A 27882-nucleotide genomic window follows, 5' to 3' on the forward strand; every position below is an offset into this window, starting at 1 on the left:
TTTTTAAACAATACATAGGTAATAAAATAACAATTTATTTTGTTGATTTTTACAAGTCCATATTTATTTTTTACACCAAATCAAGATATGTGTTGGAAGAAATTGCAAAGCACACAATATATATATGTATATAATATAAAGAGAATATGCACCACTTCAACATGAGAATGACATTTTCATACAAAAATAAATATTACCAATTAAGGCAGTAACAGTCTTGGTTTCAATATAAACTTTCTAATCTACCAGCAAGCAGCATTGCTACTTCAATAAAAATCAGTGTTCTTGAGACAAATATCAGCAACTCTAAAATCTAATCACTAAAAACAAGTTCACAGAAAATGTGAACAGAACTTGATTTAAGAGAAATACTTGTACGTTCTTTGACTTTCTGCTGATGCATTGATGTTCAAGTTCCTCAGAATGCCCAGTGGGTCTGTATCTATTTCTGTGCCGGGTGTTGTAAATCCTAGAGGGGTGTGTGGTGTTTGGGGCTCCAGCAGACTGGGATCAATATCGCCCTGGGCCGAGGGCAATCTCCGCCTCAGGACACCAGCATAGGTGGGTTTCTGATCTCCGGATGGCGGACTGCCTGAGGGTGGGGATGAGGAGGCAGACCCTCCCATCACGACCTCCTGCTGTTGTGGGATGTTCAGGTACAGTCGCCCCGACGTGTTTTTATGTGCAGCAAATGACTGGTGGGATAAATTGTTTGACTCTTGATCATCCATGTCGTCGATCATCTTGACCAGGTTTGTGATTTCTGTTGGAGTGGTAATATCTTCACTAAACTGACGACTGAATCCAGTGGCAGAGTGTAAATCCAGTTTTGATGGCTTCTTCTCATTCTTCTCTATCCCCCCTGCCCCGTTCTGCAGTGTGGCACTGCTACTCCTGTTATTAGCCATCATGCTCTGGTAGTGGGAGTTTGTGATCATTCTTTGACTGCTGTGTGATGTCATAGCTTCTAGTTCTTCTCTGATGTACCCTTGTCTTTGAGAAATCACCCTAGCAAGAGGACTCTGTGCTGATGCTCTTCTTTCCTGCAAGTCCAGTTTGGGACTAACAGACTTCAGATAATCATGCTCCAGACTAGCCCTAACTTCTTCACTTGCTTTCTCAGTGGCTGGTGAGTCCCTTCCACCCAGGGGTGTACTAGACCTGGAGTTACTGCTTGTACTCCCTGGCTTGGGATAAAGATGTGCTGGTATGTGCTTCACATTAGGGAGTAACTGAAAATGGCCACCTGCCACAGCTGCAGCAACAGAGTTGGGAGACAGAGCAGGAGACTGGGATCGTGGAGGTCTTTGAGGCCCTGGGGACAGAGAATGACTCCTCTGGGAGTTGGGACTCCTCTCCCCCGGTGATGGAGTGTTCTCAGGAGACACCTGGGAAGCTGCTCGTATGGCAGGACCTATGTACGGACCCGCTGGGTATGGATGTGGATACACTTGAGGTGGAATACCCTGTGCAACATAGGGATACCTTGTATGGGCTTGAGCTAACCTTGGATCCTCAGGTAGGTAGTAATATCCTGGATAAGGCTGGTATGGATAGTACATAGCTGGATAAGGTGCAGGGATTCGAGGAACATACACCATTGGCCTGCTCCTTGAGGAGTGACCTTTCTTGCTTGACCCATGACCCTGAGGTGACTCTGTGTTTCTTGTTATGTCTGGGCTAGCCACTCTTTCGCCATCTGAGCCAGAAGACTTGGCAGGGGATGAAGACTTTGGGGAGGATCCACTCACTGGTACCTGTCTAGGGTAGATAACTCTGGCTGGAACTCGACCTCTCCCTCCCATTCCTCCTCCAACAAAGGGTGACACGTAGGGTCTGTACATAACTGGAGGGTAGTAGCCTTGGTATGGCACAGGTACATACATCTGTAAAATAAAAAATTTAAATATTAATATTTTTATCGTTCTCTTATGAAAATACAGTTGTACCAATTTCCTATCATATTAGCTCACTTAACCTTCTGGCTCAGGTGAGCAAGTAATTTTAGAAATTCTCTGCCAAGATTTGCATCATGAAAATTCTGACAATTTTTTTTCTCTTAGAAACTTGATAAATATAAAACACAATAATGACAGATTCAATCAGTACCTGCTGGTGATATGGAGCCCCTGGGTACATCATTCTCTGGCCCACAAAATATCCCGGGTTGGCTGGATTGTGGCCCCCTGCTCCAGTTGTCATGTGGTTCTGACTGGTCACATGGTACAAACGATTCGGGACAAACTCAGGGGCCAGTGGGTTAAGGACATATGTTTTCCTCAGCTCTGCACTGTTTAACTGAGCCTTCAGGACACTGAATTTCATTCCAAAAAAGCTCTTCTGTTCATTACAAGTCTCTAAAAAGTACTCCCACACTTTCCTGAAAAATGAAATATGTCTCACTTTTAGAAAAATCATAGTGTTTTCTATTAAATGAATTTCGAAAATATGTAAAAGCATTTATATTTACTCATAAACATTTATAAGTGCTTAACCTTTAGTTATTAACCTTAAAATACTTCACTACTCAACTGTAGGTTGACTCAAAGTAGAAACAATAAGACAGTCCTTTAAATTATGACAAATGGTGGTTATATACTTAAACATAAGTACCCTTATGTTCATATGTAAAAGTTTTGCAAATCTTACACAAGTCATTTCATCTTCAATGAGTCATAAAATACTCATTAAACCATCCAAAGTTACCTGCATTTCCCTACAAGACAGAGAGACAGAGGGTCCCCTACAACAACGACGATAGACTGGGCTCGGGTCAGGGCTGTGTTTAGCAGCTTAACGTTAGACAGGAAGCCGTAGTCGTACACATCCTCCTGAGACGAGTCCGAGCTACAGGTGTGTCGAGTCCGAACGGTACTCAAGATTATAGCCCGAAACTGCTTCCCTGAGAATTACAAAGGCAGACATTGTAAAACTATATCACTGAAGAATGGTCTAATCAATTTCTTTTCAAAGACATTTTCAATGTTTTGAGCAATATCATTACTATACTGAAAATTCATAATTCAAACAAACTACTGGTACATGTATTATTTGTAACCAACTTTATTTAATATTTGGGATTTGAAATTAATATTTCCACCAGTTTTGTGAAGGAGGAAACATTCTTCATATGACTAGTATGCAAATAAATGGTTTGCGGCAAGAAAAATTTGTGTGTAAAAGAAGGTATACCGTAGCAAAATCCCAAGATATTCTTCACATGAACAAAAGGTAAGTTCACATTATTTAAATTCAACTTCTTAATTTAAGAGTCAATTACATGTAAACTGACACAATGGGGTTTATTACCTTGTACATTAAACACCCTTTCTACACTGACGTTCATCATTTTTCTTTTCCGCAACTCACATCGAATTCGGAAAACCTAGAAAATAGAATATTAATCAATTCCACATCAAATTAAATAAAGAAATTTCAATGTTTAAAATAAAAATTCCAGGAAAACTTGCAATAGTTTTTTGAATCACTGTTTCTCTTTTGAACACTAAAATGTTGTTCACCTCTAGATTATTCATTTATAAACAATAAATTCATTTATAAATAATTTTCCAACCTGATCAGAATACGGTGCAACTACTCCTATGTTGCCCTCAATCTCGCCCCACTCTGGGGGCCAATTCTTCTGAAGGTCATCCACTCTGTCTACAACTTCATGGACCTTTAATACAAAGAAATTTTAAGAAAAAATTATCATCTACCTGTATGCCACATATTCATTACTTTATTCGTCACGTATTTACATCAAAACATGTGGTCAGAGTAGATAATAATATTTTTTTTATTACAGAGAAATGTCTTACCGTAAATCTGGAAATTTTTACTGTCGATAAATTTTTAGCAAATTTGCGCGTACATTGCATTCGCAAAAATATTTTTCTTAAAAATAAATCAACATGTGAAGAATTTTTTTCTTAACTCGGTGAATAGGCGTCGGTAAGCACTGGTCATTTTTAAAAGAAACCTGTTTACACTAGTCTACTATATAACTACAAGTTAATTACCCCTGCGTGTAAATTGCCCTCATTATATGCAATATCGTCCGATGATTTGATAAGCATTGAGGCAATATGCCCGTTTTTAATTATTTTCATCAAGTAATTTGCCAATAAAGAGAGAATTGTTATTTTATCTAACCGTGTATCAACACGGGCGATAACTCAAACTCAGTGCATTTACTAGAAAGTTCCAAATGTAAACGCGGCGTGTAAATTTTAGGTGAGAAAAAACCAAACGTTGAGAAAATTAGTTATACCGGTATTTTTTCTTCATTTGGATTATACTTCAGGTTAAAAGGCATACACAACCTCTAAAATGTTTGTTATAATTGATTAGGAAATTATTTTCAGTGCAAATCCTTTTGTATTAAATCAAAAAGCGAACATTGGTGGTATTCTAACTAGGCATATTGTTTGAAACATAACCTGATATGAAAATCTTCAGTGATTTTTATTTTTAGCAACAGTGACAATTCGCAAAAATTTGAAGCGTAAAAATTAATCAACAGCTTTTTGACCCAAATTCGCAAAAATAAATCGACGTAAAAATTTCCAGATTTACGGTATATATCTAGCAGTAAGGTACAGCAAAACCTATTTAATCCAACATGCGCTGGTAAACAATTTTGTGTTGAAACAGAGTGTCATACATGCATTACAAAGTGTAAAGAATATGAAAAATAGTATAATGGGAACCAAAAAAAGTCAGAATTCACAGTGAAATGAATTGCACATCTGAGGGATTAGAGAATACTTATAAAATTACCTCAGCAATATTATAAAATCCAGTACAGTTCTCGTGTTGTAAGTCTTCCCCGCGGGTAGAGAAAAACGTCAGCGGGTAGTAGTTAGGATGTGCTGGCTGGTTCCCACTAGATATCAGTTTACCGTCGTAAAACAGGTCGGAGGTGAAGTCTATGATGGCCTCGTGAGATCGGTAGTTCTCACACAACATGATCTTACATGGACAGTCATCTGGGTAGAGTTCATACAGTCTGTCCAACATTGACTTCTGAAAGCCTTGCTGCTTAGCAAAGTCCGAGTACACTTCTGGATTCAACTACAAAACAAAGAGAAAATCTGATTTATTTTTGAGAAATTTAAAAGTCAACTTGACTAATAAATGTATAATAAGCTGCCTTTAACATTTATAATAAATTTGAATTAGAATCAATAAAGTTTTAATGCATCTTTTTTCATATAATGTGCTTACTAAGGGAAGCTACTCTACTTAAGAAATTGAATTGCTGACTTTCGCATACTGGAAACAATACTAAGCAGATTCCAATGCTGAAGTATCTATATACCTGCATATGGTCGCCAGCCAGGATGATTTTGGTGGTCCTGCCAGCAAGAGATAGGGGAATCAAGGTCTCACTTTCCAGAGCCTGTGCTGCTTCATCCACAAAGATATGACTAAAGTACCCTAAAACAGGCAAAAACACCTTAAAATCTACAATTTTCACACATAAGTTATCAAAAACTGTTATATCAATTCTATTACAAATTCTTTAATTATTCCCTATTCCTTCCTTGAGTTCAGTGCCACTAAGTTGAACAGTTTTTTTAAATGAATTAAAGACTGTGTTCACTGACCTTGTGGGAGGTCAAGGTCACATAAATATCGGGCAGTTTTTAGTGTGGTGATGATGATGCGATGTCTGTCCACCTCCTCTCTGGATGGCATCCTGAAGTTACCCTGTGACGCAGACATTTCTAGGAGGCAGTACTGTAAGACCACATCAGGCACCGTTTGTACCCATCGGTGGCGGTAGTAGATACGGAGAGGCACAGCATCCATGTGGCCCTCTTTTACAATGGGGTGAATAAAGTCTTTGATGTATAAATCAGCAGCACTGTCAAAAGTAAGAGATCATTTTAAAGATACATGCATGTCATATCAAAATTCTTGCAGAGCAACCCAAGGTCACTGCAATTCTAATGAGATCAAATTGTTTTGTCAAGGTTAGAGATCAGGAAAAATTGAGACCAATAAAATCACATTGAATAAAGAGCACCACTTGGAAAAATGAACCTATTTACCAATTGAAAATAACCTCCAGAAATTTATGGAGAATACAACAGACAAAATATGATTAAATGAATAACACTGGTTATATTCAGAGGTCTGATTACTTTCATCCACAGGTCATCCACCCAGGTGACTTATTTGCACTGTACATACATGTATACTACTGTTCACCTGACACCAGTGACCTATTTGTACTGTACCACTTGTTATCTGACCCGTTGACCTATTTTCACTGTACCTGTTGGAGTGAGTACAGATCAGGATCCTATTGTTCTCCACCTCCAATGCATGCTTTGCTGCCTGAGCTAGAGTGTATGTCTTGCCTGTCCCCCAGGGTCCTACCAGCAGTAGCGGGGGTAGACACTTATCTCCTGCTGCAGTAATGCCCCTAATCGCTGCCTTCTGTTTCTCATTCAGTCTCTCACTGACTGTCTCACTGAACTCCATGCTAAAATAATGCACTTACATCAATAATGAACTTAGCAATCATCTCTGGAGCAGCTTTAAACATTTGCAGATATTTATTTCTTTAAAACCTTTTCTTAAGACACTAATTAAAGGATATGTATAAAATAAGGCTTATAATTACTATTGCTGATACTGGAAGCTTGATTAAATTTATTTAAATCAATTTATTTAAATCTCATGATTACATAAAATAACACTGTAAAATATTCCTCAAAATTGCAAAATTCTATTTAGGTACAAAACTTACTCTTCAGGGTACCAAGGTGATGTTGGAATCCTTTGGAGCGGGGGAAATACTAGATCTAATGTGGGGAGTTGATCAATGGCTGAATGCATCTCACACATGGGCACTCGATTCAACTGGAACTGTATCTGTTGCAAAGAATAAAACACAACTTTTGAAAATTCATCTTCACAGAAAATTAAACACATATTAAGTTAAATATAATAAAATGTGGAAAGTATACAATGGAAGTGCATTTTTGTAATAAAAAATTCTAATTGTACACTTCATTTCCATATCATTTATTTTTATATTAATACTGTAGATATACATTTTTCTACTATGTACAGTATGCAATCAAAGTATTTTAATAGATATTTAAATTGCATTGAAAACAAAATGACAATCCAAGAACTCTGGGAAATTGCTACCCCTATTCACAAAATAGTGCTTTAACAAATTAATGAACGAATGAAAGAAAGTATGTTTACATTTTATCACACTATCCACACAGAAATTGTCTCCAGAATAACAACATACCTCTGCATGGAACTCCTGATCACAAGTCAAATTAAGCTCTGAGACACACTTCTCCGGAAGCCGTAAAAATATAAAGTTCTTTCCCTTGTCTTCTAGGAGCACCTGATAAACCTAAAATCACAAACTAATATTAGTATTGAATATCAATTAATTTGTAAATTGTAAAATTTGATAAACTGTGGGCCATAACATGTTTGAACATTTGTAGGTGAATTCAATTATTGAGCAAACTTCAAATAAAAAAACTAAGACAAAGTCCTGAATTCCTATATTCAAATTTTGACCTTTTTATTTAGACATTTTGAAATCTACACTACCCCTGATCATCCATGGGCACATATGTTTAGAGCTTTTTTGGCCCAGTGGTTCCCGGCAGAAGTTTTCAAAGATTTTTCTATATATTTCTATGTAAAACTTTGTTCCCCTATAATGGCCCCGCCCTTCCCCCGGGGGTCATGATTCCTACAATTTAGAATTTACACTACCCCAGAATGCTTCCACATAAGCTTCACTTTTTCTGGCCCAGTGGTTCTTGAGAAGAAGATTTTCAAAGATTTTTCCTATATATTTCTATATAAAATTTTGATTCCCCATTGTGGCCCCGCCCTTCCCCCAGGTGTCATTATTTGAACAATTTAGAATCTACATTATACCAGGATGCTTCCACATAAGTTTCAGCTTTTCTGGCCCAGTGGTTCTTGAGAAGAAGATTTTCAAAGATTTTTCCTATATATTTTTATATAAAACTTTGATTCCCCATTGTACCGGGGGTCATTATTTGAACAATTTAGAATCTACATTATATCAGGATGCTTCCTTATAAGAAAAGCTTTTCTGGCCCAGTGGTTCTTGAAGAAGAAAAGATTTTTCCTATATATTTCTATTATTTTTGGCCCCGCCCTTCCCCCGGGGGTCATGATTTGAACAATTTAGAATCCACATTATATCAGGATGCTTCCATATAAGTTTCAGCTTTTCTGGCCCAGTGGTTCTTGAGAAGAAGATTTTCAAAGATTTTTCCTATATATTTCTATATAAAACATATTGTCCTAGCACAGTATCATTTGAACAATTTAGAATCTACACTATACCAGGATGCTTCCATATAATTTGTTGGCCCATTGAGAAGAAGATAGATTTTTCCATATATTTCTATATAAAACTTTGATTCCCCATAATCTTGATATGAACAATTTGAATCTACACTACCCCAGGAAATCACATAAACAATTTACTGCCCAGTGGTTCTTGAGAAGAAGATTTTTTAATGACCCAACACTATTTTTGTCTTTTCTTGATTATCTCCCCTTGCGAGGGGATATGTCCCTTCATTTTAATAATTTAAATTCCCCTTTACCCAATGATGCTTTGTACCAAGTTTGGTCAAAATTGGCCCAGTTTTCGAACGATAGTCGAAAATGTGAAAAGTTTATAGGACAGACGGAAAATAAATGTGCGAAAAGCTCACTTGAGCCTTCGGCTATATTCACGACAAAGTCCTGAATTCCTATATTCAAATTTTTACCTTTTTATTCTGTTTGGAAACCATCTTATCATCAGGGTTGTAGGGGGCCAGCCAGGCTACGTTGGAACTCATCAGAATCAGACGCCCCCCGGCAGAGTCTTCTGACAGCTCATCATCTAACTTCATACGAGCGAACAGTTCCCCTCCCTGGGCGTACTTAGCCCCACTCAGGGCCCCCGGCACCAGCAGAAAACGGTTCACAAGCTGCAGGGAAGTCTTTATGTTGTACCTGGAAAAGAAAAGCTCTACATGAAGAAAAAGCTACATTATTTTTGTTATGATCTTACCACAGACCTTTCCACAAGAGCCTATAGTAAAACATATCCTAGCATAGTATCAGAGACGAACAGTCTTAATTTGTTATTAAGATAATCCAAAAATGAAGTTCATAATCTTGATATGTTTGAAGACTACAAGAAATCAAAAACAATTCACTGCATCTAAGAAATCATTATGTGTGTTAACTAGGGATGTCAAAATATTAATTTTCCTTAGTCGAACATTCGATTGCATTATTCGAACGATAGGCGACTATTCGGAGCATTTTTTTTATAGCACAGTGTCTTATGAAAGCTTATTAATTAAAATAAATTGGAAAATTGAAAAAAAAAATGGAAATGGGGAATCGTAAACACACACTATCCACATCTCCGATGAAAATGTTAAATACTATTTGTTCATTAATGATTGGCCAAGCTATATATCAAAATGTCTTTTATGTAAGATTATTGTGTTAATAATCATCGAACTTTAAAACTTCACGGCTATGCAAATACTGTATTGTGTGTTCCCAAGCATTTGAAATTCCTAGAGTTTATAAATACAAGAGGCCCAGGGGCCACATGTGAGCACATTTGTCACCTCCAGGCATTCATCATTTGAACAAACATATTCCATATAAATATCACTAATCATAGCTTTGAAGTACTTGAAAAGAAGATTTTAAAAGGTTTCCCTAGAAACTACCTGAGGATGATTCAATATAAATATCACAAATCATAGCTTTGAAGTTTTGGTTTTAAAAAGATATCCCTATTCAAAAACTATATCGAACTTACTTGGCCCCAAGATGGGGGATCATTTGAACAAACTTGAATCTACATTAACACATTTTTCCTGGCCCAGTGGTTCTTGAGATGGACTTTTAAAGATATTTCCTATATATTCCTATGTAAAATGGTGTTGTGTATTGTCCCAACTTATGTAATTTAAAGCTAGCACTACCTGAGGAAGTGACTCCACATGAAGTTTTGAGAAGAAGATTTTTAAAGATTTTTCCTATATATTCCTATGCAAAACTTAGGTTGGCCTTGTTTTAATTGAACAAATTGAATCAATTACTTATTAAATTATTTTATATAAACCTAGACCCTATTGTTTGTGGAATAAAGACAAGGGAGGTAACTTTTATTATATATCTTTCCTGGCCCAGTGGTTCTTGAGAAGAAGATTTTTAAAGATATTTCCTATATATTCCTATGTAAAACAGATGATTTTGGCCCCAGAAAATTTGAATAAACTTGAATCACACTACCTGAGGATGATTCCACAATCATCTTTCCTGGCCCAGTGGTTCTTAAGAAGAAGATTTTTAAAGATTTTTCCTATATATTCCTATGCAAAACTTTATAGCACAGTGTCATATGAACAAACTTGAATCTACATTAAACATAAAGTGGAAAAGATTTTTAAAGAATATATTCCTATGCAAAACTTGGGTTGGCCATTTTGGCCCCACCCTTCAGGGGTCATGATTTGAACAAACTTGAATCTACACACACTGATTCCACATGACATCTTTCCTGGCCTATGGAGAAGAAGATTTTCAAGATTTTTCCTATATATTCCTATGTAAAATGATTGGCCCCAAGCTATATATGAACAAAATTGAATCTACACTTTTATGCTTCCACATGAGTTTCATCTTTCCTGTGTTGAGAAGAAGATTTTTTAAAAATGCCATTAATTTTTAACAAATTCATGATTATCTCCCCTTGGAAAAGGGCGTGGCTATGAACAAATATCCCCTTCACCCAAGGATACTTTGTGTGTGTTGGCCCAGTGGCATGAAAATTGAAAATTCAACGACAATGACAACAACGACGACAGACAACGGACAAATTTTGATCAGAAAAGCTCACTTGAGCCTTCGGCTCAGGTGAGCTAATAACTGGTACAAGTCAATTAAATAATTTTTTTCATAGTCCAGTATATAGCGCCGCATAATTTACCAGGTACAATAACAAAAAAAGTCAGTGATTGAGAAATAATTATCGCGGTATGTAATTACTGTATTTTCCATATGTACAATGTAGAAAATTATTTATTTACTGTGACTGTGTTTGAGCTCTTATTCGTCTGAGGACATACACTATACAGCTGTATAGTTTGGGGAAGGACCCTTTTTCAATTTTGGGATGAAAATTTCATTATCACCACCCTTTTCTTGCATTTATTTAATATTCGAATGTTGTTTCATTATTCGATCGTCGGTATATTCGACTGACAGTCGAATAGTCGACTATTCGTTGACATCCCTAGTGTTAACCATATTTTACTGCACTTATAAATTAAATGTACATTTAAGACCTCCTACCTAGAGATGTGGTCCATCTGAGCCCATTCCTCGATATAAAGCATCTCATGCATCCAGATTCTGTAGGTTTCTTTTGAGGGTGGGTGCATCAGATGCTCTGACAGACGAAACTTGTCTGCCTCCGGCAAACTGTACTTAGATAAAAGTTGTTTTTCTTCCTCTGTTTCTGGTACTGGCCTGAATAGAATAAAATTTTAAAACAGTTACTACAGTTTATCTTCATTGTAGGTCATGTAACTTTCCTTCGATTATTGATTTTGTTCATAATATAAAAAAAATTCATAAATTTAAATCACTATTAATTTATAGTATGTTTAGACTTCCTGCAGTTTCCTGTACTTACTTATTTTCAAACCGTACAAGATCTACACTCTCCACTTTCCAGCGCCCCTGTTCACTGAGCACCAGGTCCTTGCTGAGTTTTTCTATGTCTGTAATGGGTGCTGACTCGATCTGCATCTCTCTGCTGAGAACCGGCTCCAATCCAAAATCATAAACCAGGGTCTGTCGGAAAGTCCCATAAATGTCTGTCTTGAAAACAACCTAGAACATCAAGAAAAAGACATGATTAAATGGATTGATGGATTTTCTAGTGAAATTTGTGTCACTCACAAGGCTCATTATAGTATTTAAAATACAATAGGAATGTTCTTGTATGGGTGCTTTTTTCATATTTTTATATATGTGCATATACAGTAAAATATATGAGTTTATGTTTGTTTCTACGAATGCTTCAAAAAAATTGCTTCCAAAAAGTGCATTACACTGTTTAAACATACAAGTACACATTATTATCATAAGCATTATCAAAGGTCACTATATTATTGTAAAATCTCATATTATTTCTGAACATCAATGCCAAACCAACAGTATAACAATATAGAATACATCTAGTTCATTTAAGGTCATCTTCAGTGTATTTGCTGTAGAACCTTTGAATAATTTGCAAACTTTTAAGAAGGTCTTGTATAACTGACCTTGACCCTGTAGACGTATTCCCCTGTATGGCGTGTGGTGTAGTCGGGGTTGACCCATTCCTGGCAGTGGGTCTCCAGGTTCTGGTATTTCTGGGTCTTCTTTGGTCCCACGGATATACTGGCGATGTAGAAGTAGGTCCGGTTAGTGTCGTCAAGGAGGGTCACTCGGTGCAGGCTTCTCTGTAAGATAGGAAAATCAAAATACATTGAAACAAGATTCTCAGATAAGCCGGGGGCATATGTACTTTTGTATCTTGTATCCTTTAATATAAGCATAGAGAGAAGTAATACTTTCTTAAACTGTTAAAATTTGCAGGATATATGACCATTCCATAAACAAGAAGTTAAGAGAGGTCATAAATTCTCTTTGCTCTTAAAAACAAACTTTGCATTGAATATGATAGTTTTAATGCAACAAACATCGATAAAAATTCAAAAAAAGTTCACTTTATTTTTTTCTTAGCATTGCTGTGTACATGCGCCATACTTATAAATAGACCTTTCCATGATGAACTCCTGTTTTTTTATTTACTGACCTTGCTGGTGATGGTGAAGGTCCAAGCATTTGTACATTTCTTTGTGGTCATATTTACTTTCAGTTCTGAATTCACATGGACTTTAGCATACTCAACATTTTGTATCATCTGTCAAACAGAATACAAATTATCATAGTATACACAGCTAGGTTAAATGAATTATGAAGAGTAGAGAAGACAATTTCACTTTTAAAATGCTTTCAGATTGTATGTAATTAAATACTTAGTCAAGTAGATATTTATATACATGATTTGTTTTTCAAGAGTTTGTTTGCATACTATACTAACCACAGACTTAGAATTTTCAGCATTGACCAGTTTTTCCATCAGCTGTTCCGCGTACGTGTTGCCGTGGAGATGTTTGTCACGGGCACGCTTGATTTGCTGTGTCCGGAACTTGAAGCGTTCCTTCCATTCCTGAAGCTCTTCCTTTGAGTGTGCCTGAGTACATTTGTCCCCAAACGTGCACTTTCTGGTTTCTTCATAACTAGAAAAGTAAAAGGATCATTATTCTAATGAAAGCATATAAACAACTTGCTATATTTTTAAGATTTCAATAATTGGAAAATATTTATATTTCTGCAAATCATACCAGTAAATATAAATTAATCTATCAATAGATTAAATGCATTCTACACTTCCAAGTCCATTCCATATCATTTTATATATATGTCATCAAATTTATAAACAGGCAATCATGCTAAATTGCATTATACATCATTAATTTACATATCTTAACATTAACACACAGCAGTTTAGATGTACCTACATGTATCCTTATCATGTATATGAGAAAGTTTGGCTTTAAAACCAAAATTTTAAAGACAGTAAATGAAAGATGTTTGCAACTTCAAAAGCAAATTAAAATCCTCAAATCTACTTTTCTATTTGACCTTGAACCTCTTTGTATGACCATGTCAACTATGACCTTTTTTTCAAATGATGAAGTCTCTGGAATAAAGTTTAAGCCAATGTATAAGAAGCAGATAGACAAACAAACTAAGAGATCATAACCTGTCAAAATACTTGGAAACAGTGGCATAGAACAGAAAATTATACAAATCTCACTGAAAAATGTCCAATAAAAAAATCCTGTATAATTTATAAACAAATTGAGCTACTTACAACATCAACAAAATGATAATGATGAGGATTAGAAAATGACCAATTTCTATAACCCTAGGGTTGTCATTTTTTGTCACTCACAAACACTGCTGTTATTGTCAGCAAAGTAGTCTATCACATGTTCAATTTCAATTTATGTACCTGATTTACAAGATTCATTCAATGTAAATGATTACTGAGGTGTATATGAGTGACAATTCTAAAAAAAATCTCCCCCTCTTTCTCTTTCTTTCTCTCATAAAACAAATTATACAAAAAATCAAAAAGTAATCAGTAAAATTGTAACAAATTAAATAAAAATTGCATTCTATATGTAAAAAAAAAAAAAATTCAAATTCATGAAAAAAAACAACTAAAGAAAACAAAAAATAAATGGACCATCTCACCTAAGAACGGAGTCTGACAACAGCTAAAAACATGCAATAACATGCTTAAAAATAGTGACACTGGTTTGTTTGTTAGTAAAACTTATAATAGGATATTTAGCTCACCGATTCGAGTCAGCGTCTAAAACACTATAAGCCAGCTAAAATCAAACAACTACCACTACACAACTACAGTGTTCTGTTATACAATAACAGGGTCAATTTGGTCTAAGATTGAAAGTCTAAAAAATACATGTATATCTTGATCCTCCACAGTAGATAGAATTTGTAATTTCACCATGAATAAAGTACGTTTTGGACAGATGGTCACTTTCATTAATGAACATACCCAGTAACTAAAAATTTGTCTGATATTCCCGACTATGCCTAAATGAAACAAAATAATAGAATGAAAACAAAAAATAGATTCAGATCTAGATGATGGGAAACTAAAGAATTATATACTGGGTAATTGAAAGAAAAATTATCTAATTGACGGAAAAAGGAGTATAATTTCAGATATCAAAATGATATACTGATGTAGGAAAATAAATGTGTACATCAATATTATAATGGTTAACACTGTAGATTTCGACAACTTGGCTCCTTACCTGCGACAAATGGTGAATTCCTCACTGGTCAGATTTCTGGGCGGAACTCGATATTTCCAGTTCTGATCTTCGTCCGACGTGATTCGTTTTTTGTGTAGGTCGCTCCGACAGTGGGTCTCGAGCTCGCTGGCAGATACGAACTTGATGTCACAAAACGTGCAGCTAAAATCTTCATCGTCTGAAAGAAGTTTGATAGAAAGAACTTAAGTTTCTCTTGAAGAATCTTCTCAAACAACTAACTCAGTGAACTAAATCGTAGTAAGCTGTGATAAATTTAGATAGAAGTATCTGTTCTTTTAAGACTTTGGGGATTTTGAAATTGAATTGTCACCTTTGGATTTTTTTACCATTTCAACAAATTCACTTTAAGAGGATTTTGTGTGGTCAAAATGAGTGAATGTTAAGTTATCAGTACCAATCTAAACATTTATATGAGTTTGGTGTCTTTTTTTTTTTTACCCTTTTCATCATTCAGAGCACATGCTCCTTCGTTCTCTGACTTCTGTGTGGGTGGTGCTGGGGGTGCCGGTAGAGTGGGTGTAGGTTCTGTCTGGGTGGGGTTTGTGGGGGGAGTGGGTGCTTTGGGAGGGGGGCTGTCATCTCCCTCCTCATCCTCTTCTTCTTCTGAATCCTATCAGTAAGAGTGTGAGAAAAATTAAAGAATATCATGAAAACAGAAAAAGAATATTGCATAAAAGAAAACTTACCATCAAGAAAAAAGAAAATTTGTACAAAGATAATGAAATTAATATGAGACATGGTGTAAATTATAAAACATGTGAGCAAATGTGCACATCTATTCTGATTGATATAAGCACAAACACAAATTACTTATGCTTTTTTCAAAACTGTAACAACTTAGTTAGCACACATACATTCATTTAATTTCATTTAAATTCATTTAGAGAAATAAAATTAATTTTAAAATTTGACATTTCACTTGCTTAACTAAAGTACCAGGTGGCACCAAAAATTAACTCCGACAATGAATTTGTTATTCAATTTCCATCACACACATTCAATGTAGTGACACTGTCATTTTGTTTTCCTACCTGATCGCGTAAAACTTGAATGACCTTCTTTAATTTCTTAAATTCTTTAGCGGCCACAGCACTCTGCAAAATAACAAGATTGACATCTGAAACAACATTTTCAACAATAACAACATTTATAATGTCAAAATGTTCACCATATAATAAAGGAAACTTCTCTTACTCTGAAAAATCTTTTTGACATTTCATTCACAAAGAATGACCTTATGACAAAATAATCTTTAAAACATTTCAGTTTTTCCTCCTCTCCTTCATCTTTTTAAGTTTTACATGAAATTTACTTCCTTTAAATATAATGACAAGACAATATCAAAAGAGCATAACAGTTTGAAACAGGGTAAAAAATAAATGTAAAAACCATAACTTGAGGAAAAGGGGAAATTTTATCTTAAAAATTCTATTATTTCATGATCATACAAAAAGTCAAAGTAGCGCACTACATCTTCCTCTTGCAAAAACAATATCTATACTCAAAAACCACCTCCCATTATAAAATCAATCACTGAATTTCAAACCTGTGGTTCAACTTCCTTCCAGATCTTGGCCAGGTCAAATGCCTCTTCAAACTTTCCCTGATGACACAGGATTTTGATCTTCTTTTCTTGTAATTTTTCATTGTTTCTGTATTTAGCTAAGGCTGAAAAAATAGAAAGAACATTCCCTTTACTTTCAAGTTATAAATAACACACATGAACCTTTGCAATCTAAAAATAATTTTTATATTTAGACATACATGCGTGTACTTTTGCGAGATATTGTTTTTAAAATGAAGAAGAAATTGGTCGACTATGGGTTTGGCGCCTCTAGGGTATCCAGGCCGATAAGATTTCTCAATTATTTATTTGCAGGAAGACTAAAAATGGCACTGAACTTGGTACAAAAGGAAGTGTCTATATTCTGCATCACTTACTAGTTCTAAATATACAATCAGGACTTATGATTATTAATTCATAAAAAAGAATCAATAGTGTTAAATTGAATGATAAAAGGTTCATACACACGTTTCATTATCTTAACTGTTTCAGAAATCAACCTACATTGATCTTTGACTTTTTACGAATCACAATTGTCAAAAATTAGAATCTTAAAATACAAAATTAACTTTTGACCAAAATTAGCTTATGCTAGTTTTGTATATCTGGTATAAGCAAAGAAGACAGACCTCAGATGTTGTCATGTGTGTATAAAAATCAATAAGTACCTACATGTATATACAGAAACATCATTAATTGATTATGAAGTTTATTGAACCTTTGGAACAAATGGAAAAATTAAGAAGCAGAAAGGTAGTTGACCTGACTTAAACAACAGACAAACTCTTAAAGACATTATTACTATTAAACGTTATTTGTGTAGATCAATTATATGTTGAAATATACTGTACAAGAGAGCATTCTCTGCAAACACATTCAATTTGGATATCCCATATAAAAACATGAAACTTGTTCTCTGAGAACGTCTCAAAAATCATATGAAAATATCAAATTGGCAAAACAATGCATTGATTTTTGCAGCTTCAGGCTGAATTTTATCGATTTTTCAATTACGCCATTGTTGGGAGTACTTTAATGGCAGTGCTAAACTGCAGTTAACTTCGTACTTTGTACACTAGCTGCTTCAAATCTGCAAACCCCAGCACAAAAAAATTGTGACCCTCAAATTATCCAATATACCCATTGTTACCCACTGATTTAGGATATTTGTTGGAATAAGGAAGATTATAAAAAAGGAAAAACAGTCACTTTCAAAAGAAGTTTAAACAAATGGAAACAAAAAAATATAATTGACATTTAAAGTGAATGGCATTGTCATGTCAATCAAAATAAAAAATTTTATAGACCAACATCAAATAGTACATTTTTCTCTTCGATTTCCATCTACAAAAAACTTCTTTCAAGAAAAAAAAGGACTTAAAAAATATCCTTACTGTCATTATCAAAATCATTTTCCATTTATAAGAGCTTTCAGTTTACAAAGAGATCCAAAACTTGAAAGAATCTCTTTTCAAGCTGGAAAAATGCATTTAAAGAGACATCGTCAAAATCCCCATTTTCCAAACAGGCTATCATTGAAATTTCTGATAACACATGTGCATGCCAAAGTATTGCTTCCTTCCTTTTCAAACAATACTGGACAACCTTACATTAAGTATATTCAATACATGTAAAAGGGAGCTTCCTGCTTTAAAAATACATACAACGACATCTTGCTTCATTATAAGAATGATACCTCCTCAAATGTAAACAAATAAAAATCTTTTTACAAAATCTGCACAATTCAAGTTTGCAAAGCATACCTACTGGTATGTCAAAGGTGTGAAATTGTTAATTTCATTGCAGATTTTCTCCCGAGATATATTTTTTTTATTTTGATCTCCAAAATTTGATTTATGATATATCAAGATTGAAAATCCCAATACATAAACAGGTCTGGACGATTTCTAAATAAGGAAGTCAAGAACGATAACCGAAAGTTGCTATAAATGTACATCAAGTACACGTAATTATTTTTCTATCCAATCAGACAACAGCATTTTTACTCACCCCAAAAACACATTTTATAAGAACAAAAAGATAACACGTGCTTTTGTTTTTTTCCCCAAAAAGATTTTTTTAACAAAAAATCTGTAGAAGTAAGATGAAAACTTTTAAAGAATAAGGTATTCCCCACATTTTAACCGTGAACAACCTTGACATTTTTATCTCTGTAGAGAAAAAAAAATAATGCGCGATAGAATGTAATCGTTTACAGAGGTAAAGATCGCACCAACAAGTTTTTATCAAGTTTAATTATAACATTTACCAGAATATATTATATGATGTTAAATATAATTTTGCTTAGCCGTTGGATTTTCATTGATAATGCTTAAATTCCATGTGTATAGATCAACTCACACAAATGTTTATCGTATGGACTATACATATAGTTTTAGATTATCACGGGTTTCATGAGCGCCGAATACTTAGCTATGCAGACTTTAAATGTGCATAAAGAAAGGCGTATAACTGTTAGTAATTATTAAATGAATGCGTTTTATCCCAATATCTTACCTCGCATTCAGAAACTGCAAGGACTATTCTGTAATAAACATTCAAAAATAATAAAGACTGATATCTTTTCGATAAGATTTTTATGTCAGGCTCTAAAAACTGAAAATTTACCGTATTCATATCAAATTTTTAACGTAAGTAAAAGTTTTGGCATTGCTACTTCCTAGAGACAGATTTCTTTATCCCACTTAAAACGTTAACTAAGCTTTCAAGTCGTGTTTGTTCACGGTAGAATTGTCATAAATATTATATTATTCCCTAATACGCATAAAGTTTTCAAAAAGTTTTTTCTAAAAAAATCTTTTGAGCAGATAACTTAAAAACCACGTGTTTTATTTATTTTTCTCATGGGTTTGTCTAAATGCTGTTATCTGATTGGCCAGAAGGATTAGTGCCTTGTTTATTCCGTGTATTAATAGCAATTCATGGTTATCTTTCTTGACTTCCTTATTTAGAAATCGTCCAGACCTGATAAATGGCCTTATTGATAGAATTGATTTCCAATATCAAATTAGGAACAAAATAATAAATAAATATAAATATATCAGACGTGCCGTTCCCCATACGATGTGATAACCAGAAGTCTCTGTCGAGACTGAAGCTCTACTGGTTTGTACTTATAGCAAAGGAAGAGAAAAGTACTTAAGCAGTTGGAAATTGAAACTTTTCAACAGCAATAAATAGAATAATGATCCTTGATTAAGTCTCTTTATGTTCTTAGTGCAGTCTACTTGCATGCCACATTTATATTGTAATCAGACTAAAACTGTAGAAGGAGTAGCATTTTGAAAGAATTTCACAGAAATTTCTATTTTTAGTAACCACGGCAACACCGTTCATCGAAATCAAAAAACGATATAGAGAATTATGTATCTTAGTGTAGTCTACTTGTGTGCCAAGTTATATTGAAATCAGACTAAAACTGTAGAAGGAGTAGCATTTTGAAAGAATTTCACAGAAATTTCTATTTTTAGTAACCACGGCAACACCGTTCATCGAAATCAAAAAACGATATAGAGAATTATGTATCTTAGTGTAGTCTACTTGTGTGCCAAGTTATATTGAAATCAGACTAAAACTGTAGAAGGAGTAGCATTTTGAAAGAATTTCACAGAAATTTCTATTTTTAGTAACCACGGCAACACCGTTCATCGAAATCAAAAACTGATATACAGAATTGTGTATCTTAGTGTAGTTTACTCGTGTGCCAAGTTATATTGAAATCAGACTAAAACTGTAGAAGGAGTAGCATTTTGAAAGAATTTCACAGAAATTTCTATTTTTAGTAACCACGGCAACACCGTTCATCGAAATCAAAAACCGATATACAGAATTATGTATCTTAGTGTAGTCTACTTGTGTGCCAAGTTATATTGAAATCAGACTAAAACTGTAGAAGGAGTAGCATTTTGAACGAATTTCACAGAAATTTCTATTTTTAGTAACCACGGCAACACCGTTCATCGAAATCAAAAACTGATATACAGAATTATGTATCTTATTGTAGTCTACTTGTGTGCCAAGTTATATTGAAATCAGACTAAAACTGTAGAAGGAGTAGCATTTTGAAAGAATTTCACAGAAATTTCTATTTTTAGTAACCACGGCAACACCATTCATCGAAATCAAAAACCGATATATAGAATTGTGTATCTTAGTGTAGTCTACTTGTGTGCCAAGTTATATTGAAATCAGAATAAAACTGTAGGAGAAGTAGCATTTTGAAAGAATTTCACAGAAATTTCTATTTTTAGTAACCACGGCAACACCGTTCATCGAAATCAAAAACCGATATACAGAATTATGTATCTTAGTGTAGTCTACTTGTGTGCCAAGTTATATTGAAATCAGACCAAAACTGTAGGAGGAGTAGCATTTTGAAAAATTGTTTACAGACAGACAGACGGACAGACAGACAGACAGACAGACAGACGGACGGACGATGGACGCATTACTATTGCATAAGCTCTTCTGGTCTCTGACCAGTAGAGCTAAAAAGGATAAAATTCCAAATATCACCCTATTACTAGTTATCATTAAAAATTAAGTCAAGGTAACATATCAATATAATGGGAGTTTTTCCCAGCTAGCTTTTGAGACAGAACAAACTGTCACATGTCTTGGTTACGGCTTGACAGCAGTTGGTTTTTCCTACTGGAACATGCCAAGATGAGCACGTAAAAGATGCTTCTTTTATCAACACTCAGAAAAGAGATAATTGGACGGTAGACTTTTAAAATTTTGTTTGCCTCAACTTTCCTTTAGACCTTTAATTGTTATCAATTCAAGGTCTCTGAATTCTACACTGGTTTAACTGTTGTTTTACATAGTCTACCCCATGAATACCCAGTAGCACCCCCTCCCACCCCCACCCCCAATAACACCCCATCTTACTATCCCACACCACAAAACAAATCAGATAATATCATGATTGGTTAAATATGACTTAGAAAATCAGCCAATAGGCTAATTGCCTGTCAAAAATAAATCTTGAAGAGGCCATGATTTTCCTCATTCACACCAAGTTTAAAAATCTCTCTATATAAATAGCATATATAAACATGTATATTTAGTAAAAGATATCTATTGACATATGTTGAAGCACAAGAAAATAACCTGATCTACGAAACATACTCCAAATGTGACTGTGTTTTACAAAATGAAAAATTAAATGCATTTTTCCATTATAAACTCACTTAGATTTAATGAAAACTTCCAGTTCAGCTTTATGTTGCAACATAAATTATTATACCTCGTACTTGGTTGAATCGCTCAACAAATTCTAAAAGTTCAATGATACAAATATAGATCATCAAACTTACCAGTGTTTGTGTGTTCTAAAGCATCTTGAAAGTTTTTCTGAAAATACAAATAAATATTTCATTTTTAATAATCTGAGAACTGAAATATAAGCTATTTATAAGAAAGAAATTTTAAATATATAAGGATATACCATAATTTAACTTAACACGGCTAGACTACCAAGGGACTTACAAATGTCCTTGGGTTTTTATACTGGAATTTCTTAGAGCAGTCCACCTGCAAACCCTACTCTTGTTAGAAACATTTTTATTCAGAAATTTGACACTTGTATGTGCTTTAAAAACATTTTCAAAAATACCATTACAGTCAAATAAATTCTCTTTAGCCATAGGTAATTTTGTGGAACTGGGTAAATTTGCCTGGGTGTTTTGAGAGATGACGTCAAAAAGTGAAGTTAATTCACAGAAAACAAAACACACAACAGATACAAAACACTTTCCCAGCAGTACATGTATAGCTCACTTGATCCTATGGCTCAGGTGAGCTAAAAACCCAACATTTTGGCTGAGGCAAAATCACTTTACCAGGGTATATTCAACAGGATGATATAAAAGTATCATAAAACTAAGTCTAAATGTATTTAATATATATACAGTAAAACTCGTTTAGTACGAACACGGATATTGCGAATTCACGGATATAGCGAAGTTTTTCTGGGTCCCCGGCAAAATTCTTAACAAATCTTTGTAAAATTTTACGGTTATAACGAACTCTAATAGAACGAATTTACGGATAAAGCGAACTGATTTTGAGTCACGTTGACGTAAAATATAATGAAATTTACATCTTTTATAACGAACCTTCAAAGATTATAAAATAGGATAAATTGAACTTACTCTATATCCTTTTAGCATTTGTATATAAAATTAAATTCATAAGGAAAACCTTAGATATCGAAGATATGTCTTGTAATATTTGCTTCACTAACATAGTTGGTAGTAATACTTGAAGAAAAACACGCATAGTGCGAATTCGCTATAATGGTTATACAAATTCGTTATACAGATATAACGAATTACGGATATAGCGAATTAAATTCACAGGTCCCCAGGACTTCGCTGTAACCATGATAACCGAGTTTTACTGTATAATACATGTTAACAAAATAGTGACCCATGAAATCCCCAAACATAATTGGTCTCCCATGAACTCTAATGATTTTCACATTTTCATTGTATACATGCACCCATACATTGATGAAATATCTACTAAAACAAGATATTTGTGAAACACTTATGCCCCCTTCAAATAATTGTAATTTTTCTAAGTCCAACGGGCATAACTCTGTCAGAACAAAATTTGACCCAGATATTCTTAATCTTATGATAAATCTTTATACCAATTAAATTTCCTTTCAGCATATGCAACCTCTGCAAAGAAAATAAACAGAAACTTGGTGGACAGACAGACATATCGACCGACCGACAGCAGCAAAGCAATGACCCTCCCTTCTTCGAGGTTAAACTTAAATTATGGTTTAACTTTTATGGTTTAACTTACGTCATTTAACAACATATCTAGAAAGTAGAAAGTTACCTCTTTGACTAAACTGTTGATTAGCGTCAGTACGTGGTCTATACTTGCTGGCTGGTCATGCCTTTGTGTGTCTGACGGTATATCTTTATCCATCCTCCATCACTTGTAATATCATCGGCAATCCAATTAGGGACGCTGAAATGCAGACAACATACAATAAACCTTATTTGTACAAAAACTTGGTTAATACACTGATTTCTGGGTTTTTACAAGGTAACATCCATACACAATGTTTTTCACAATTAATAAATACTCGTTTAAGATGCATCATTCCCAATAGTGATGAAGATGTATTTTAATGTGGTTTATATTCCTTTCTGATGGAGAAAACAGGATAAAGGCTACTAAATCACTTTGTCTCAATTTCCAAAAAAATTGACCCTGAATTGCTTTGATTTTAGCAATCAGTTGTCTTGGAGAGCAATAAATTTATGTCTCGCTCACATTTTAGATCATAGTAATACATGTAGTACTAATGAAAATTTACAGTATATGCTAAGAAAGTTATCCAAAACAGAATCAATGCATTGATCACAAAATGTATTTTCAAAATAATGCCTTTGGTTTCACATGCAGCATTTTAAAAAGTATTTTCAGTTTGACATTTTTAAGTACTGGTCAGGAAGAAATGTCAAAAAAATGTGACCTGAATGGCTATCAAAAGAAGGATTACAAAACATTTATGCCATATGCATTTAACAATTACATGTAATACATATGAAATATTGCTATATGTTTTAAAGAATCATGATAATTATGTACAGTACATACAGCATTATGATTTATAAAGTTTTATGTGCTTCTTTTATCTCTTTTTTTCTAACCATGCAGCAGCAGCGATTGGTCATAAATCATAATTGAAAATTAACCAGCTGATTTTGAATTAAACAGGCATACTTACAAGGAAAAAGAAACACTTAAATTAACTTCAGTAATCAGACTTTTAGTATTCCTAAAAGCTTTTTAAATTTTTTTTTTTTTTTTTAGTATATAGAGGATTTTCAAAAATAAAACAGGCAGTATTTTCCATTACAATTGTCACTCTTATTGTATATCTAGAGGAACAAAGAAATGAAAACAACGGAAATCGGAAAATATCAATTGCTTGTCAACTCTGTCACGATATTTGACCATCCTCTCTCATCCTTGTATTCTTACGCCCCCTCCAATAAATGACATCATAGAATATAATGATTCGGAAAAAGAGGCAATAATTCCTCAGTAATTCAAGATCCTTACATGCACTGACTTAAAAATAAGATCTTATCACACAATGTAAAAAATTTGCTATATCTTTTCAATATTAAACATTGCTCTACTCAAAACTATAAACAGTTAAACACCCACCAACAAGGCCACTTATCCTGCAATGTGTTCACAATTTATATATGTAATTATAAGATATTTATCGATATACATACATGTATACTGGCAGATACTTTTTATAGATTTCATTTTTTTTTCTTGTGAGAACATAGCTGACTTTGTTTGAAGACGACAACTTCCACACTTATTAGGAAGTAAGTCAAGTTATATAATTCAGTATAAAACTATACATGTAAAGAGTCATACCACATCCTAAATATGCCTTGAATACTTCACCTACTCATAATTAAACTTCCGGCAGATTTTATGAGAAAACTATCTGTTGTACAATGCAGCATAATGTGGGATTTTGGGGGCAGAAATAGATGCAAATGTCTTCTTAGTGTAGTTTTTATGCTTAAATCAGCACACGTTCCCATAAATTTTGTCTCTAAGCCACATAATGAAGTTCAACACAGGTACTGTTGGATCTAGATTTCTTCAGGTCATATTTATTATTCTGTCAGAATGTAAAAGCATATTACATGTATGTACTGTATAAAATGATAAGTTAACCTTTTCTAAAAAAAAAATCTTCATTCATAAACAGTTGACCTAGAATACAATGAGCAACTTATTTTGGTAATTGTTTGTCTCAATTAAAAATATAATCAGCATATATAGCAAGTACACTGTATAAATAGATCAATACATTGCACTCGAATATTAAATTATATGCCATGATTTGATAATGGGAAATTTTGAGAAAATCTTTTATTTAAAAAAAATTTAAGTCTCAACACTCTCAGAATCGGTTAGGGACCCATTCCTTAATTATTCCATCAAACTAAATATGCATAAAGAATGTCAGACATATTTTTGGCATCTGATATTTTTATTTGCAGACATGCTGTAGCCTTGAATGGCGACCTTTACCAATGAAGGACACAGATGTCATAAGATCTCTTTTTCTTGTTAGTACAGTGTAGTATTAGAATTATTCTAAATGGCCACTTTCATTGCCTACAAAGGATTCCCCTATGATGAGGCCTTTAGATGCTTTTAGTTGAAGCTCATCATGCAAGCAATACTGTAACATTTGCAAGACATTAGCTGTTAAGAACTGCACATCACAGATTCAATCATTAATTAAACCACTAAGAGAGATTTTGACCATTTTGAGTAACAATTTTTGAATTATTCATCCCAATAACATCTGACCATGCTGCACACAATTATGCTACATAAAGATCCAGGTTTTTATTATGTTTTCAGTGACTGTCTTTGTTTGTTTGTTGTTTAATGTCTTTCTTGAGAATTTTTCAATTATATGAAGATGCCACCATTTGCCGGCAGAAAGCTGCAAATTTTGTCTTGTACTAGGCACTCAGGTCCATTGAGTAGGGAGGGATATTTTTCATGCTAGCACCTACTGCAACACGGGACCTCGGCTTATACAGTCACAGGTCTCATTCGAAAGACCGGTCCCCACATCCCACAGTGGGATTCGAACCTGTGATGTAAGGATCTACTCCTTACTTAACGACTCTTATAGAGAAGAACTAGATGCTCTAACCACTGCACCATGCGGGCGGCCATAGTGTTTGTAACAGGAATCTATTAACAGTTGGGACAAACTTTAAAAGTCACTAAAATGAAAGAATTCTTAAGCAGAGCACATTATCAAGCAGTCTGATTAAAATCAAACCTTCACTAGACTCTTTTTACTTTGATTTTATTTTGATTATCATGTGACAATCAAAAGAAAATGGAGTTTATGAAGGTCTGATTTTAACATGATTTATCAGACTGCACCTTAAGAGAAAAAAAATGAATTAATTTTTTAAATAATATTAAAAACATAAAATACCATTGTGATATCTGGAATTAATGATATATTAATGTCAAATCAATGACATTCCTAATTGTTCCAGATAATTAATAGATTTATCCATAATGACATAATCATCTTGAATTTATGACATATTAATGTCAAATATTTGTAGTTTGCATGTTCATGTTTTTTTAAAAAATGAAATAATGAGCTAATAACTTAGATATAATCATGCCTCAACTTCAAGTGTATATATATAGGTAAACACATTGACAAAGAATGATGTAACACTGCAAAATACCCTTTGCATCTCATCTCCATACTCCATATAAATAATTTAATTTTAGTTGTAACACATCACTTGATTAGGGTATATGATTTAGTATATATCGTATAATACAAGTTGCCTACATCACAATGAGTTATGTCTAAAACATATTACTTCACTTGATGTTACTTTTAAAATATACTCAATTGGAAGTCAAATTTGGAGGAAAATTTGCTGTATTATATTGTCTAAACTGAAATTTAATTATAAGGAATGATTGGGGCAGTTTACGCTTTTTTATACACCGCTTCTTGGTTATATTGTATAACATAGGTTAAAATAAGCTTCATTTCTTCTTAAATAATGAATTCCAGTTGATATGACTTAATGACCATGGAATAACTAGTAACATATGGATTGATATCAAAGTGAATACCGTGTTATACAGCCATAAAATGATTTACTGTTGTCAGGTTGTTAAATTCAAAGCTATCTAGCATGAGAGATGGATCTTTTTATTGTTTATTATCATCTTCTGACTACACACTAATCTTCATTCATGTGCTCTTGTTGACCCCTATCAGCTGTGAGAAAGGGCACGCACGCAGTAGAAGGACCAGGAAAAACTCAAATATTGATTCTGTCACTCTCTAGCAAACACAGACATAAACAATACTTGTCTTTAAATACACTACCATCTACTTGATTTTCCTCAAAACTAAGCCCTATAAATAAATAAAAGTCGCGAGGTCACTTTCAAAATGAACTTTCCGGAAGGCGCTGTGTTGAAAGGCAGGCGACCTTGCCATATTAATTGTTTGAAGCAGATATTTTGATTATCGTGTTTTATTATGCAGCTACTTAAAACCCAAATAAAGCAGCAATTATCTCAAATTGATTAAAAATACGACACTCACCTGTTTCGACTTCCTGCGCCATGTCATTATGATGTCACTCAAAACAAAAATCCGAGTTGTCAATATTTTGCATCCCGTTCTCG

General features: G+C 34.0%; 1 protein-coding gene across 2 annotated transcripts; it reads right to left on the reverse strand.

The window, feature by feature from the left end:
- On the reverse strand, positions 1 to 27882 carry LOC134277909 (probable helicase with zinc finger domain). 2 transcript variants are annotated; one of them, XM_062760203.1, is made up of 25 exons: positions 27800 to 27882; positions 23476 to 23610; positions 21939 to 21975; positions 16582 to 16703; positions 16067 to 16129; positions 15474 to 15645; positions 15015 to 15192; positions 14530 to 14553; positions 13202 to 13400; positions 12914 to 13021; positions 12378 to 12557; positions 11744 to 11943; positions 11401 to 11577; positions 8805 to 9033; positions 7280 to 7390; positions 6764 to 6888; positions 6287 to 6496; positions 5613 to 5872; positions 5324 to 5442; positions 4783 to 5076; positions 3575 to 3679; positions 3310 to 3385; positions 2707 to 2902; positions 2110 to 2380; positions 1 to 1886 (listed from the first exon to the last, which is right to left on the reverse strand). In XM_062760203.1, exons 2-25 carry the CDS (start codon positions 23566 to 23568, stop codon positions 360 to 362), a joined length of 5076 nt encoding a protein of 1691 aa, XP_062616187.1. In that variant the 5' UTR covers positions 23569 to 23610; positions 27800 to 27882; the 3' UTR covers positions 1 to 359. The 2 variants fall into 2 exon arrangements, with proteins under 2 accessions (XP_062616187.1, XP_062616188.1); XM_062760204.1 differs by lacking the exon at positions 14530 to 14553.

The sequence above is a fragment of the Saccostrea cucullata genome, unplaced genomic scaffold (genome assembly GCF_032062105.1).
Source record: "Saccostrea cucullata isolate Sc308-1 unplaced genomic scaffold, CSIRO_AGI_Scuc_v1 ctg474, whole genome shotgun sequence".
Lineage (NCBI taxonomy): Eukaryota > Metazoa > Mollusca > Bivalvia > Ostreida > Ostreidae > Saccostrea > Saccostrea cuccullata.

Bases quoted from the DNA above. Each gene is read 5' to 3' on its own strand.
- LOC134277909 (XM_062760203.1), bottom strand. From the start codon at position 23,568: ATGGATAAAGATATACCGTCAGACACACAAAGGCATGACCAGCCAGCA. The intron at 14,554-15,014 runs GTAAGGAGCCAA...GCTGGCTTATAG, and splicing joins GAATTCACCATTTGTCGCAG to TGTTTTAGACGCTGACTCGA. The intron at 6,889-7,279 runs GTATGTTGTTAT...TCTTTGCAACAG, and splicing joins ATCAGGAGTTCCATGCAGAG to ATACAGTTCCAGTTGAATCG.